Here is a 14,336-nt window from a genome sequence, read left to right as displayed (position 1 = left end):
GGTGGCAGGGGGGAGTAGACAGGTGGAGGTGGGAGGTGGTAGGGGGGAGTAGACAGGTCTCAGGGCTTGTGGAGGTGGCAGGGGGGAGTAGACAGGTCTTAGGGCTTGTGGAGGTGGCAGGGGGGAGTAGACAGGTCTCAGGGCTTGTGGAGGTGGCAGGGGGGAGTAGACAGGTCTCAGGGCTTGTGGAGGTGGCAGGGGGGAGTAGACAGGTCTCAGGGCTTGTGGAGGTGGCAGGGGGGAGTAGACAGGTCTCAGGGCTTGTGTGGCTGGACAGCAGAACTCCTGTGCGAGTGTGAAGGTCACTCGCTGGGTGGAAGAGCAATCCTACTGCCAGACTGGCACAGTGGTCCTGGGCAGATGCCTTTTCACCTTTAGACTAATGGGACAGGCCTGGCAGATGTCTTTTCACCTTTAGACTAAAGGGACAGGCAGATACACACACACACACACACACACAGACAGGCAGATACGTCAGGTCAAATTACTGCACAAGTGAATACAGATCACAGTGAATGCAAATCACTGAAAATGGCTGCTACTGTTTATATTTTGGACTGAAACTGGTGTCGGTTATATAGCAGGTGCAGGAGGTAAGCCATGATACCACAGAGAGCTTGTGTAGGTCTGAAAAAGTATGAAAAGCTGTTTTCCAGACCTGGAAAAGTCTGGGAACATGTGTAGTCTGGAAATATGTGTTTGTGTTTTTTTTTGGGAATATGTGTATATTTTTGTGTTTTTTTGGCAATATGTGTATATGTTTTTTTTTTTTTTGGAAATATGTTTATATGTTTGTGTTTTTTGTTTTGCTGCTGTAGCTCTGTGTGTGTGTGTGTGTCTGTGTGTGTTTGTCTCTGTCTGTCTGTGTCTGTCTGTTAGTAAGTGTGTTTGTTTGTTTGTCTGTCTGTCTTTCTGTGTGTGTGTGTTTGTTTGTGTCTCTCTGTGTGTGTGTGTGTGTGTGTGTTTGTTTGTGTCTCTGTCTGTGCTTGTGTGTGTGTGTGTGTGTGTGTGTGTGTGAGTGTGTGTCTGTGCTTGTGTGTGTGTGTGTGTGAGTGTGTGTGTGAGACTGTCCTGTCTTATCCTGTCCTGTGTGTCCACAGGGAGCGAGACACGTTTGAGGCGGAGCTGAGGGAACTGAGGACAAGACTGGAGCTGCTGGACCTCACACACTCCGCCCAGACCAAGGAGAAGAATGACCTGCTCACAGAGGTGAGAGGGAGAGACCCATGAGTCACACTTGTATTCACTTTTAAATGAGAGAGAGTGATCTATGAGATGTGGGCAGCCGTGGCCTACTGGTTAGCACTTCGGACTTGTAACCGGAGGGTTGCCGGTTCGATCCCCGACCAGTAGGCACAGCTGAAGTGCCCTTGAGCAAGGCACCTAACCCCTCACTGCTCCCGAAATACCGTTGTTGATACAGGCAGCTCAATCGCCCGGGATTAGTGTGTGCTTCACCTCACTGTGTGTTCACTGTGTGCTGTGTGTGTTTCACTAATTCACGGATTGGGATAAATGCAGAGACCAAATTTCCCTCACGGGATCAAAAGAGTATATATACTCATACTTATACTTATATAGGGATCAATAGAGTATATATACTCATACTTATACTTATATAGGGATCAAAAGAGTATATATACTTATACAAACTTGTATTCACTTTTAAGTGGGCTTGGGCAGAGGAAACAGCTGTTGTAGACATTATGATCCAGATCACCCGGATTTGGTATCGCTGTCCTTAATGCAATTTAGATTTATTTGCTTGTGAGGCAATAAGCATTATCTCGGCACTTCATTTAGATGCCGAGATATCCACACAAACAAAATCAGACCTTTAGTCCATAATCACACACACACACACACACCTCTATGGCTGGATGCTAACAGCCATTTTCTGTGTCTTCTAATTTCGTTAATTTACCTTTTTTGAGTTGAAGTGATCACTTTGTATTCCTGAGCGTGCGTACATGTGTATGTGTATTTGCGTGCCTGTGTGTGTGTGTGGTGTGTATGTTGTGTATGTGTGTGTGTATTTTTGCGTGTGTGTGTGTGGTGTGTATTTGGTGTGTGTGTGTGCCTGTGTATGTGATATATGTGTGTGTGTGTGTGTATTTGTGTCCCTGTGTGTGTGTGTATTTGCGTGCCTGTGTGTGTATTTGGGTGCCTGTGTATGTGTATGTGTATTTGCGTGCCTGTGTATGTGTGTGTGTGTGTATTTGTGTGCCTGTGTGTGTGTGTGTGTGTATTTGCGTGCCTGTGTATGTGGTGTGTGTGTGTGTGTGTGTATTTGCGTGCCTGTGTGTGTATTTGTGTGTGTGTGTGTGTGTGTATTTGCGTGCCTGTGTGTGTGGTGTGTATGTGGTGTATGTATGTGTGTGTGTGTATTTGTGTGTGTGTGTGTATTTGCGTGCCTGTGTGTGTGTGTGTGTATTTGTGTGTGTGTGTGTCTCTATTTGCGTGCCTGTGTGTGTGGTGTGTATGTGTTGTATGTGTTTGCGTGTGTATTTGCGTGCCTGTGTGTGTATGTGGTGTAAGTGTGTGTATTTGCGTGCCTGTGTATGTGTGTGTGTGTTTGCGTGTGTATTTGCGTGCCTGTGTGTGTATTTGCGTGTGTGTGTGCTGTGTATGTGGTGTGTGTGTCTGTGTGTGTGTGTGTGTGTGTGTGTATTTGCATGCCTGTGTGTGAGTGGTGTGTATTCGTGTGCCTGTGTGTGTGTGTGTGTGTGTGTGCCTGTGTGTGTGTGTATTTGCGTGCCTGTGTGTGTATGTGTGTGTATTTGCGTGTGTGTGTGTGTGTGTGTGCCTGTGTGTGTGTGTGTGTAGGTGGCGTCCCAGCAGCAGGCGTTGACTCTGTTGCAGAAGGACAAGGAGTACCTGAGCAGGCAGAACATGGAGCTGAACGTGCGCTGTGCCCACTCAGACGACCGCGTCGAGAGGCTGCAGACGCAGCTGGACGACGCCAAGCGGGCACGCGAGGACGCCTACGACAGATACCTCACCTCCAGGTCAGACGGACAAAGGGCAGGGGCAGTAAGGTGGGCAAGGGCAGTAAGGTGGGCAGGGGCAAAGCCGGGCCCTCTCTCACACCCAGGGGCAGGGGCAGGGGTGAGGGCAGGGGCAGGGGTGAGGGGGGTTAGAGTATTGTGATATGCATATCACTTTATGATGGGAATATACTGTCAAGTAAAACTCCTGAATGGCGATGGTGTGGGTTTTTGAACATTCTAACATAAGATTCCGATCCGCAACAATTGAAGGTTCTAAAATTCTATGTTGAATTCAGAGCCTCTCTCTGGTTGAATTCAGTGAACCCAGATGTTCTTTAGAACATTCATTTCCCAACATTCCCATCACACCGGTGTGACGATACTTTAAGGGTTAAAGAGCCCCCCCTGCAGTGGACCTTATCAAGGTGTGGAGGCTCTCCTCTATGTTCTGAAACACTCTCTTACCATAAAAACGTTCTTGTACCTAAACATAGATGGTAATGATTGTAGTGAAAGCTAATTGTTGCAGCACAGGCTCCGTTTCAGTTGGGTGCTTGGTGTTTGGTAACCGCTGTAGTTGGTGTCAGGTGTACCGGCAGGAACACACGCACTCGCACAGACACACACGTACACACACACACACACTCACTCAATCAGAGAAAACCTCATCCTTGTGATGACAGACAGACTGACGGCACAGAACGGGAAGTTCACAGAGTCCCCAGTCCAGCCACAAACCCTTCTGCAGAAACCAAGCTCAGCTATGTAGCGTAGCACAGCAGCACAGGTGAGAAAGCAGCTCTGCAGGTTCTTAAGGGGACCCCCTGACCCCCCATCACTACCGCGACATGGTCAGCTTTGCATGGTGCAGCTGCTGAAAGACATGAGTTGTACATAGCGTCCCAGCTCAGGGATTCATGTCTCATGGCTAGGTGTGTGTGCATGGATGGTGTTTACAAACTCCCTTGCAAAGTCTTGGCACCCCTGAACACTTGAAATCACAATTGCTAATGCCACCAGGGTTATTTGTTTTTCAACTGTAAATTACCATTAGCAAAATTTATTTGAATGTCAGTTTGCTGCTGTTTTTCACTAAGAAAATGTCCTTCGCCCAGGGGAAGTCCATTGTTTTGCATACAAGTGTGTAATCTTAAGTGTTGTTTTAAATCCCCTGGATGAAAGCCCAGCCAAATGACTGTGGATGTAGCATCCACAGTGGAGGTATGATCTTATGCATTTTAACTTGACCAGACTTGTAGGATGCCTGTTTGTGTGATGCCTCTACCTGAGGAACAGAAAGCCCCTGCTTTACCTGAGGTACCTCTACCCAAGCTACAGAAAGCCACTTCTCTCTCTGAAGTACCTCTACCTGAGGTACAGAAAGCCACTGGTCTACCTGAGGTGTCGCTACCTGAGGTACAGAAAGTCACCGCTCTGACTGAGGTGTCAACAAAGTTACATAACGTTACATACATACAGGCCAGCAAAGCCCAAAAACTGGAATTTGTCTGGCATGTATGTGTGTGTGTGTGTGTGTGTGTGTGTGTGTGTGTGTGTGTGTGTGTACTAACCTCTTTCTTCCTCCTCTCCAGGGACCACTATAAGAGTGAGTATGAGAGTAAACTCCGTGATGAGCTGGAGAATATCCGCCTGAAGACCAGCCAAGAGATGGAGAGTCTGCAGCGCACCTCCAAGGAGATGTACGAACGCGAGAACCGGTAAGAGCACCCCCTGCTGCACTGGCATGGAATGACACCTCACACACCAACCTCCACAATTATTACCATTAGCGCAGAGGCGATTGCTCTAAGACAGGGGTCTTAAACTCCCGTCCTGCGGCCGGCCCAATTCCGGCCCGCGACGTATGTCAAAATAATAATGTAATTCGGCCCTTGAGGGTATTTTTAATTGCGACAAACAACGATACTGATTAAAATAGACGATAGATCCAAGTACGGTGACAAATCTCATTTGTACTCTTCTCCACTATTTGCTAGACATCCAGAGCTTGATTCAAACTCAAAATCACTGCACAAAGTTTTCAGAAAAACTTGTATTAGGCTACACGCGAGAAACACGAGGACGTGCATTTTTAATGACGCGGAAGCGATGCAGGCCATAGTTTTGCACAAATCGAAGCAGAAATAGAAAACATTTGCGTCTGATGAAGTCTTATGTTATTCACCTATTCTGATTCTGAAGGAGAATATCCTTTTGGAGATTATGATCGATCGTCTATTGACAGTGATAGTCACGGTGCGTCTGTGAATGCGTCTTTGCGTGTATAATATGACGTGTCTACTAAGCATTCCATGCTTATTTCGACCCTCTGCCCAACATAGCTGGAGATGGCAGTGGTAATAGTGATGATAGTGTCCGTAATGGACGTGGTACAGACAGCAGGGCTAGTAGAAATAGGGCTCTGAAGAACTACAAAGTCACCCGCGATAGGATCAAAGATTTTTACATTTACAGTAGGACTTTCAAGCTATGGCCTTTTGAAATTTTGATATAAAAATCCAATGGTGTTGCTTTATTAAACCTGACGCCTAGTTTGCCAGGTTTAAAAAAGTTATGAGAGGAAAATATTTTTATTTGCTGTGAAACACACACATAGGCCTACCTGTTTTATGCTTTTTTGTTTGTTTTTATAATTTGTATTAATATTTATTTTATCATTATTTTATTTAAGCTAAGGTTGCTAGCACGGGTGTCTAAAAATAGATAAAAATACTTGCACTTTCTGTTTGTAGTTTTGTGTTTGAAAATACAGTATTTGAAAAAAACAATTTTAGGAAATAGCCGTTCTTTTTTGTATTATTCTTTAAGTGTAAGTATATAATCTTTTGATCCCGTGAAGGAAATTTCGTCTCTGCATTTATCCCAATCCGTGAATTAGTGAAATACACTCAGCACAGAGTGAAGTGAAGCACACACTAATCCCGGCACAGTGAGCTGCTTGCAACAACAGCGGCGCTCGGGGAGCAGCGAGGGGTTAGGTGCCTTGCTCAAGGGCACTTCAGCCATGCCTACTGGTCGGGGTTCGAACCGGCACCCCTCCGGTTACAAGTCCGAAGTGCTAACCAGTAGGCCACGATTGCCCCACTTTAACACTGACGTGGCCCTCCAATCAGATGACATTGGCAGAAGTGGCCCCCAGCTCATTTGAGTTTGAGACCCCTGCTCGAAGACTACAGGGGAAGCTCAGCCTCCTAAAATATCACGGAAAATCGCATCAAATAATACTGTATTACATTAGCCTACTATTCCAACTAGAACATGCTAAAAACGTGTTCAACTTCATGTCTAGTTTGTTCAGCAATAAGGTTTTGCCGGTCATTTATCGTGATTTCGCACCCGTAATACATTGCTGCGACGACACGATCCATCAAAAAACCATGCACAAAACCCATAGACGCTCGGCTTCACTGGACTTTCAATGGCACTACAGAGTGGGCTGATCTCAGTGCAAAAAAGCTAGACTTTTATTGGACAAACGCCACAAAATCGTCATTTCCAGGGAAGCCCGGCCCAATCTCTGATGATTGACAGCATATGTCGCAATCTGAGAGCAGGGCTCGAAATTAACGATGTCCCGATGTCCCGACGTCCCGACGTCCCGGGACGCAATAGAATGATGTCTGGGACAACTCTGGGATAGTAGATAAAATGGCAAAGCATTTTTTTTAAAAATAGGTACTTTTTTCCTAAACTGTTTACATGGGAATCTAAACGTATCTTTCTCGTCTGAATAAAATTATACAAAATTTGACCTGGCGTAACGGGCAGCTGGCAAAAGCAGCGTTAGCCAGCTGATCTGTAAAGAAGCGGTTTTGTACACGCAGCCTTACAACACTGTTTACTGCTCTTCGAATCACTATATAGGCTACAATGTCATTTTTGGTAGACAAATACAGTATAAGATACCCAAATGGGATGGGTGCTTGCGTTTCCTTAGGAATCTGCCGTCTTGGTTTTTACAATATTTTATTTTGATACATAATATGGTTACTGTATTGTGTAGTTTATTTTGATACATTAAAAATGAGGGTATTAGGTATTTTATGTTGAAATTCATTCTGATGTATTTTTGCCCATCCCTGCCTGTTCCCAGCATTAGAACAACACTTTGCGATGGTTAGCTTGTCACCTGTGACGATATATGCTAGGCCTAAGTGACTGACCTATCTGGGTGCGTTTGGAGATGGCTGATGAAATCAGACGTTGTTGAGTAGGCATCATTTATCCTGGTGCCACACACCTTGCATGTAGCTGTTCGCTTATTTCCTCTGTGCAGTTTTTGTAACCGAAAGTAATGATAAAAGGCACAACTCCGGGAGGACTTCTTGTCGCCATGGTTAATGCATTTATATTTGTGAGTGTGCGCACATAACGCATGCGTTACATTGCACATTATGGCAAAGGGGCCATGCCGCTCGTTATACGTTTCACAAAGTATATGTAGCAGTAAAATAAAATAGAAATACATGAATAAATTTAGATTAAAAAAGCAATAATTGCATGAAATACAGCTTGTTCAGGAGTCTCGAAGCTCGAGTCCAAGTCAAGTCTGAAGTCTTTTGAGTGGAGTCGCAAGTCAAGTCTGAAGTCACTGTCCAAGTCACAAAGTCCAAGTCCCCATCTTTTTTACATTTCTATCCCTTCATTCTCTTTAATTCAAGTTCACAGCACGAAGCTGACATGAAGAGCATTTATGCTTTATCAAGAATCAAAAAGATGCGTGGCACTGCTCTAGATGTGTCATTAAATTAATTGTGCTATTTCTCGAGGTATAGAGATCTTTCGGTTTCACACACAAAGTGCACTTAACTGTTCATATCCTAGTTGTCTCTGATAAATTGAAAATAATGAGCGTAGGCTTATGTCCATCCAGTCAGTTGCAGCCAGCCACAGTCATCTTCAACCAGTAACGGGAGATACGTTCTGCTATTTGCTCAGTTGTTTGCGAATATGTATCAAACATAACACCACTTAATTTCAGGTTAAAATGCATTGTAATGCGCGTTACTGAAGTTTGTACCGAGTAAAATATTACCCAATAGTTTTTTGTAATGCCTTACATTACTGCGTTACAGCAAAAAGCAATATATTACAGTAATTACATTACTTTTGTAACTCGTTACTCCCAACACTGTTTATTAATATAACAACTGTTGTTACCAGTGATAACAACGCATCACACAAATGTCTCCAATTAGGCCTCTTTGTCATAAAATTCAAGAATGATCGTCATGCTGTAGCACTCCACCATGCCTAAAGACGTTAAAAACTGCAGCAGCTCGTCATTCCGCGTTACCCGAAAGTAGCTAGAAAGTGGCTAGAAAACCATAGATTATACAACTGCCTGTATCCGAATCTAGCAAGCATCTTCATGGCCCACTACTGCAATTCCTTCGTTTGTGTTTTGCAGAAAGCAGGTAGGCTAATCCAGTGGTCAAAATGACACGATAAGCATGTGTGAGTAATACGAGTGATGTTTAACGAGGGAGCTCCAATATAAGTGATAAGGTTTTACCATAAGTAATGACCCAACGGTGAACCTGAACAACTTTAGGAAAAACTTACGATTGGTGCAGTGTGCAGCTACTTCATCCAAACAAAAACATTTTAAATTACTGGCACTTGCCTGCCCAATGTTCTTTCTGTTATTTTTTTTCTGTTATTTTTTTGTTTTATTGACTGCACCTCTGCATTTTAAAGGGGTGGTTCAGGATTTTGGACATAGGACCTCATTTCCATGTAAGCAAGTGTGATATTTATCAGTGGAGACTGTTTTCAACACGTTTCATCCAGTCGTTCTAATTGCAGAGTTCGCAGGTGCTAGGCTAGCGCAAGTCAACGGTATGTGCTAGCCTGCCACTAAAAACAGTCTTACCTACTCCAAAGGACACTCGAGGCAAATTCCAGACAATCGATGTAAATGTCTGTGTTGATAGAATAGTGTAAGAAATACAACTACCCTCGCATCGCGTTGCAATAGTTATACTTTGTTCCCTGAAGTTGGTAGTAGTCATTTTGCATCTCAGCGGCGGACTGATATTACCAAGGCTACTACTAGGTATCCCCATTGGAGTGCGCTTTACTGTTTACTTTTTGGCGCAGTACTACTAACTGGAGCAAGTATAATTCCGCCGCTGTTAAGACACTAGTCCCTCAAAATGTAATGCGATCGTTGAAATGCAAGGATAGAATAACGTTAGAAATAACACTGTCAATACAGACATTTACATCGATAGTCTGGCGTTATAATTTATTTGCCTTGGGTGTACTTTGGAGTGGGTAAGACTGTTTTTAGTGGCAGGCTAGCACATACTGTTGACTTGCGCTAGCCTAGCACCTCGCGAACTCTGCAATTAGAAGGACTGGATGAAACGTGTTGAAAACGGTCTCCACTGATAAATATCACACTTGCTTACTTGGAAATGAGGTCCTATGTCCAAAATCCTGAACCACCCCTTTAATCATTCGCAATGACATTCATATGACGCCCCCTCAAATTGAGCTACGCTGACCACACAGCGTGTTGAATGCGAGAATCCTGCTTGTGCTATTGTTATTGCTATGGTTTACGTGTGGCAATGAATGAAGCCATGCCGCGGCATGTTATGCGTCAAGGAGATTAGACTACTACTACTACTAGATTACATAGGCTACTCTACATTATGGTCTGTCTGTTTATCGTATGATAACAACAAAAGTAAAAGCTACAGACCATATTCATAGACTTTGGCGGAAAAGTGTAGCTTGGGTGAAGACATTATGCTACATTTTGAAGCTAATCAATGTCATTTAATTGTTTTTTTAATTTTTTTATTCGATTTCATGTTCAAGAAAGCTGGTAATTTTGGCCTTACGCACCGATGTATGTGGAGGTGCGTGACGGTTTTTGCAATGATGTCATTAAAATTGCGTCCCCCCACTTTAAAAATCCCCACTACACCACTGATTGTTTTCACTGAGATCTGTGACCATCACACCAAACTGACATTGAAATTAAAGACACGTGAAAATATATTATTGACAGAATGTTTTACAACCCTGTCTGTCAAAACGACGGACAAAGAGAACGTCTAGCACAACCTCAAAAAAAGAGTCAAAAGCGCAACCTCTGAAAATGAGTGTTGTTTGAAACAGCAGATGATTAATGTTAATAAAATTGTGTTTAATAAATTAAGTGTTCAGAACTTACATGGTGGACCAGAATGAGTTAATTAAGTGATGCAAGTTACTGGTTATTATGCTGTTTATTATGTAGAATGGGAAAAAAACAAGAACTTGAATTTGGGACACTGGTGGTTAAGTCCGGGACAGTGTCAAGTAGAATTCGGGACTGCTGCGGGACACTGAGAAAAAAGGTTAATTTCGAGCCCTGTCTGAGAGGAAGTGCTTCAAGTAAGTTCAGGGGATGCGTTAACGTTAGTGTTGGCAGGTGAAGTCGAGACGCAAGGCAGGTTGCAGCTCAAATTCTCATAATTTGGGAGCAATACAGTCGGTTTCTATTTGTCTTTGTAAATGGCATACTGTAAATAAAACTGTAATGTGGAGTTACAGAGTTTGTGACTTGCTTTTGTTTCAGTTGTGTATTTAGGCTAAGTTAGATAGCTCGCTATATAACGGTGTAGCCTGGCTAAAAGCCCACCAGGGGAGATTAAAAATGAAACAGCAAGGCAGATGAATGTACAGAATAGTCACAGAGAAATAACTACTTGCTTATTTGAATTCCCCCCAAGCTGCCATGTCTCAGAACTCTATACTGTTTGGTCTATTCTGGGTTTTGGAATCATATTTGCCCTCAAAGAACAATATAGCACCTTAATAATAATAATTTCATAATTGGCAATTTTTATCAGAGCTTCCCCTATTCCAAAGAGCAGCAACCGCCACTAGCTGTAGTGGTAGCACACTGACGCTAAAGGTCTGATTAATCAGACGTGTTTGTCTGTTATGTCATGTGGTGGTCTCTCATGTGCATCATCACAATCATGCATTTCAGAACTATTATCTCTAGTTATTAGCAATTATGCTACTGCTGCTTGTTAGAGCCTGTTTTAATGATGTTTAAGCACTGGCTGGGGCACAGTGAGACTACTCTGTTTTGTTGTTGTCTTCTGGAGGTGTCGATGGTTCACTTCCTGTTGACTCAAGTCAATGTATTTTGTAGCACACACACAGAGTCATGCTTAGAGCAGCTGTGTTTTGAAGACTGTACCGGTAGTTGTTTTATTGTTTTATTGTGTAAGATTGAATCATGTTTATATGTATGGCAGTTCTACTGTTTGTTCTGTTGTGTGGGCAGTTCTGCTGTTTGTTTTGTTGAGTCATGGTAAGTTCTGCTGTTTGTTCTGTTGAGTCATGGTAGGCCACCTTATTTCTCTAGCACATTTGTGAAGAGCCCGAGTCATGCACAAGCAGCTGTAGATCTGATCTGCTGATGCCCCCCAGGGTAATCTCTGTCCCCTGACTCACAATGGATACCCCCCGCAGAGGCAGCTGCTTAGTTGCACGCCTGTGATGAAATGCCACTCATTCAACTTGTCTTTCTCTCTTTCCCTCCCTTTTTCTCTATCCCTCCCTCTCTCTCCACTTTTCTTTTTTTCTTTCTCCTTCTGTCTCTCTCTCTTTCTCCCCCTCCACCCATATCTTTCTCTCTCCGCTTCCCCTGTCTGTCTCACCCTTTTCCTCCCTCACCCCACCTCTCTCTCTCTTTCTCTCTCTCTCTCCTCCTCTCCCCCCCCTCTCTCTCTCTCTTTCTCTCTCCTCTCCTCCTCCTCCCTCCCCTCTCTCTCTCTCTCTCTCTCTCCTCTCCCCCTCCTCTTTCTCCCTCTTTCTCTCTCTCTCCTCCCCTCCCCCTCTCTCTCTCCCTCTTTCTCTCTCTCTCCATCTCTTTCTTTCCCTCTTTCTCTGGCCCAGGAGTCTGCGTGAGATGAGGGACAATGCCGTGCTTGAGAAGGAGCGGGCCGTGAGTGCAGAGAGGGACACGCAGGCCAAACACGACCAGCTGCTGGACCAGTGAGTGTCTCCATCGCCTCTCACACCTGAGCTCACCTGATGCATGACACCTCCCCTGATCACCTGGAGACACCTGGTGGCTATTCCATGTACATGGTTTAGTGACAAACCTGGGTTAGTCACTGAACTCAAAGTAAGGGGTAAACCTCCTAATAGAAGAGCTGTATGGCTTCATTCTCCTAACAAAATAATGCCATAGGGCTCTAGTTGTAGGAGGTTTACCACTTACCCTGAGTTAAAGAAAAAATCTGTTTTTTAGCACTTTAAGGCCCTTTTCTGGTTTGTTTTGGATGAACTAGAGTGGTGGACACCGAAATTTTGACGATTGGTCCTGTCTCGACTTTTCTGACTCGTTTTGAATCGCCTTTGACTGCTCAGGGTGGGTGCCAATAGGCATACTGTAGGCTACTCAAACATGTCCTAAAACAACCCTTAACGTTCGTTTTCAAAACTGTGCAACTCACCGAGTGGTTCGTTGACTATTAAAAGCAAATATATCGGCGCAAAGTATGATTTCCAGCCGTCTTATTTGAAAGACTATTTCAAACAAGACGTATGTGAGAGTGATCCATAAACTAATCAATTTACCCTGCCTATGTCTGATGTGATGCAGCAATGTGTTTAACATGGAGTTCTTGTATGTGTACGGTTCACATGCACTCTAAAAATAGAAGAAAAGTGTAAAAATACACTGTGGTCGGACAGAATATGCCCACAAACTAGCCTGGGCTTTCCCATGCTGCCTTATGCGCACAATTTTATTCACACTGCTAGGCAACCTGGATTCCATGGACTTTGTTTTCACCTCAACGAAGGAACCAATCACAGAACGAGGGGACAGCAAGACGATGACGACACACCGAAGCGGTTATGAGCTACGTACAGACGCATTTGATAGACATTCGTAGCGCCCAATAAACGGCTCTGGGCATTCGTAAACCACGTTTCAAATACGAGGAAATGTATATGTAGTTCCCAGACCCCATCTCAATGAGATGAGGTTTGGCGTTAGCCAGGCTACCCACGAACTGCTGCTGGTCTAAATTGCTAACTGACTTCTGTCTCTAACAACAGATGAATGTCAGATCGGCGCCTTGGAAACGGTTATAGTGTAATGACCTGACTCGTCATCACAGCACAGGCGCCACTTTAATAACGAGCTCTTCATGAGGTCAGATGGGGTCCAGCTCCTCTGTCATGTTTTTACCTGCCTCGGCATTAAGTATACACACACACACACACACACACACTCACACACTCACACACACACACACACACACAAAGGTAGGCATGAGATGTATAGGGAAAAGGTCATCAGTAATTAGTGGATGTTCTCAGGCTTTACACTGTAATGTTCAACATCCTCAAAGTGCCTGTTACTGAGCTATCAAAGGCGGCTTGTCAGCAAAAAAAAAAAGCCCTAAAGCGAAAGTGTACCTTTTAGGATTCTCATGTCTGTAATTATGAGTGCCGATTGTTTGCAAGAGTTGATTTGGCACGCAAGGATGAGCAACTTTGCATTCTGTAAAGAAGACAGACAGGATTGTAATGCCTGTGAACATACACACACACACACACACACACACACACAAACACATAAGACCAGAGAAGTGACATCTCATGTACAGTACCCTCCAGAATCATTGGCACCTCTGCTAAAGTTGATTAAAAATGGGTATAAAAATTAATCTGTTCGTGATTTATTGTAATCTCACAATGAAAAAAAATAGGAAAAATCCAACCTTGAAGGGAAACAAATTTCTTTTGAGAAAAAGGAAAATCTCATAAAGAAATCAGATGTTCAGTAAACCATATTTGTTTTGATCTGGATCATTGTTTTGGTTCATTGACCTCATGAATGATCCAATCATGACCAACGTTTAGTGTCTTGTCAGAGATTGACAGATTCCCAAGGCCTTTGGGGGAAAAAACATCCCCACAATAGCACAGCACCTCCACCATAATGTATGGGGTTCTTTTCAGTATAGTCATTCTTCTACATGGCAAACACACGTGTATGTTTCTAGCCAATGAGCGAAATTTTCATTTCATCTGACAATAGACCACACTTCCAGACAAAGTCACTGTACCTTTTAGTAACTCCTGCCGTTTACATTGGTAATTAAATGACTGGACAGGCTGTTACCTAGCATGCCCTCTAAATAAGCTATTAGCAATGAGGTCACTTTTGAAGATTTTTTGGGGGGCTTGGTGACCCCAAGATGACACCTTTGTCTGTAACTCTCCAATAGTGGTCCTTATTGATTTTTTTGCCATCCTCCATATTGTACGTGGGGGCACTATAACCTTGGGTCT

At 43.8% G+C, this 14,336-nt stretch overlaps 1 protein-coding gene across 2 annotated transcripts in view; it reads left to right on the top strand.

The window, feature by feature from the left end:
• Positions 1-14,336, top strand: part of pibf1 (progesterone immunomodulatory binding factor 1) — a 72,675-nt gene that overhangs the window by 11,331 nt on the left and 47,008 nt on the right. The window contains exons 6-9 of one of the 2 annotated variants that reach the window (XM_048234447.1): positions 1,101-1,209; positions 2,827-3,038; positions 4,583-4,708; positions 11,922-12,020. In XM_048234447.1, coding sequence (XP_048090404.1) covers positions 1,101-1,209; positions 2,827-3,038; positions 4,583-4,708; positions 11,922-12,020 — 546 coding nt within the window. The remainder of the gene's footprint in view (positions 1-1,100; positions 1,210-2,826; positions 3,039-4,582; positions 4,709-11,921; positions 12,021-14,336) is intronic. The other variant, XM_048234448.1, reaches the window with a different exon arrangement.

The sequence above is a fragment of the Alosa alosa genome, chromosome 23 (assembly GCF_017589495.1).
Source record: "Alosa alosa isolate M-15738 ecotype Scorff River chromosome 23, AALO_Geno_1.1, whole genome shotgun sequence".
NCBI classification, from domain to species: domain Eukaryota; kingdom Metazoa; phylum Chordata; class Actinopteri; order Clupeiformes; family Clupeidae; genus Alosa; species Alosa alosa.
This window is presented reverse-complemented; position numbering and strand designations above follow the sequence as displayed.